The sequence below is a fragment of the Rhincodon typus genome, chromosome 8 (assembly GCF_021869965.1).
Source record: "Rhincodon typus isolate 14 chromosome 8, sRhiTyp1.1, whole genome shotgun sequence".
Lineage (NCBI taxonomy): Eukaryota > Metazoa > Chordata > Chondrichthyes > Orectolobiformes > Rhincodontidae > Rhincodon > Rhincodon typus.
This window is the reverse complement of record NC_063339.1, coordinates 2,450,073-2,450,634: the sequence shown is the minus strand read 5'-3', so window position 1 is coordinate 2,450,634 and position 562 is coordinate 2,450,073. Positions and strand designations below refer to the sequence as shown.

At 49.3% G+C, this 562-nt stretch overlaps 1 protein-coding gene across 1 annotated transcript in view; it reads left to right on the top strand.

Moving 5' to 3' along the window:
* The window catches only part of esr2a (estrogen receptor 2a), a gene marked incomplete at its 3' end in the record, with an annotated part of 178,668 nt that overhangs the window by 76,620 nt on the left and 101,486 nt on the right, over positions 1-562 (top strand). Inside the window, 1 exon segment of the mRNA XM_048600223.1 lies at positions 140-306. Coding sequence (XP_048456180.1) covers positions 140-306 — 167 coding nt within the window.

Sequence of the window (562 nt, the reverse complement as noted above, 5' to 3'; positions counted from 1 at the left end):
TGTCGGAGGGTCAGCGCTGAGGGAGCGCCGCACTGTCGGAGGGTCAGTGCTGAGGGAGCGCCGCACTGTCGGAGGGTCAGCGCTGAGTTTCTGCTCTCGGATTGTGTATAAATGCAAATTCTTTCTTTTGGTTCACTAGGGAGAATTTGAGGAAAAAGCCGGTGCCACCCAATTCCTCCATGAACAGTGTTTGTTCGAGGCGGGATGCCCACTTCTGTGCTGTTTGTAATGATTTTGCTTCGGGTTATCACTACGGCGTCTGGTCCTGTGAGGGATGCAAAGCATTCTTCAAAAGGAGTATCCAAGGTAAGGACCCCCTCTACCCACCCTGTGCTGATTCTGTGATGCATTTGTTCAGGCTGAAAGCGTTACTAAAGGTGAAGGTGCATGAATCACAGAAGGTAGGTCTGCAGGTACAACAAGTAATTAGGAAGGCAAATGGAATTTTGTCCTTCATTGCTAAAGGGATTGAGATTAAAAGCAGAGAGGTTATGTTGCAGCTGTACAAGGTGCTGGTGAGGCCACACCTGGAGTACTGTGTGCAGTTTTGGTCTCCTTACTT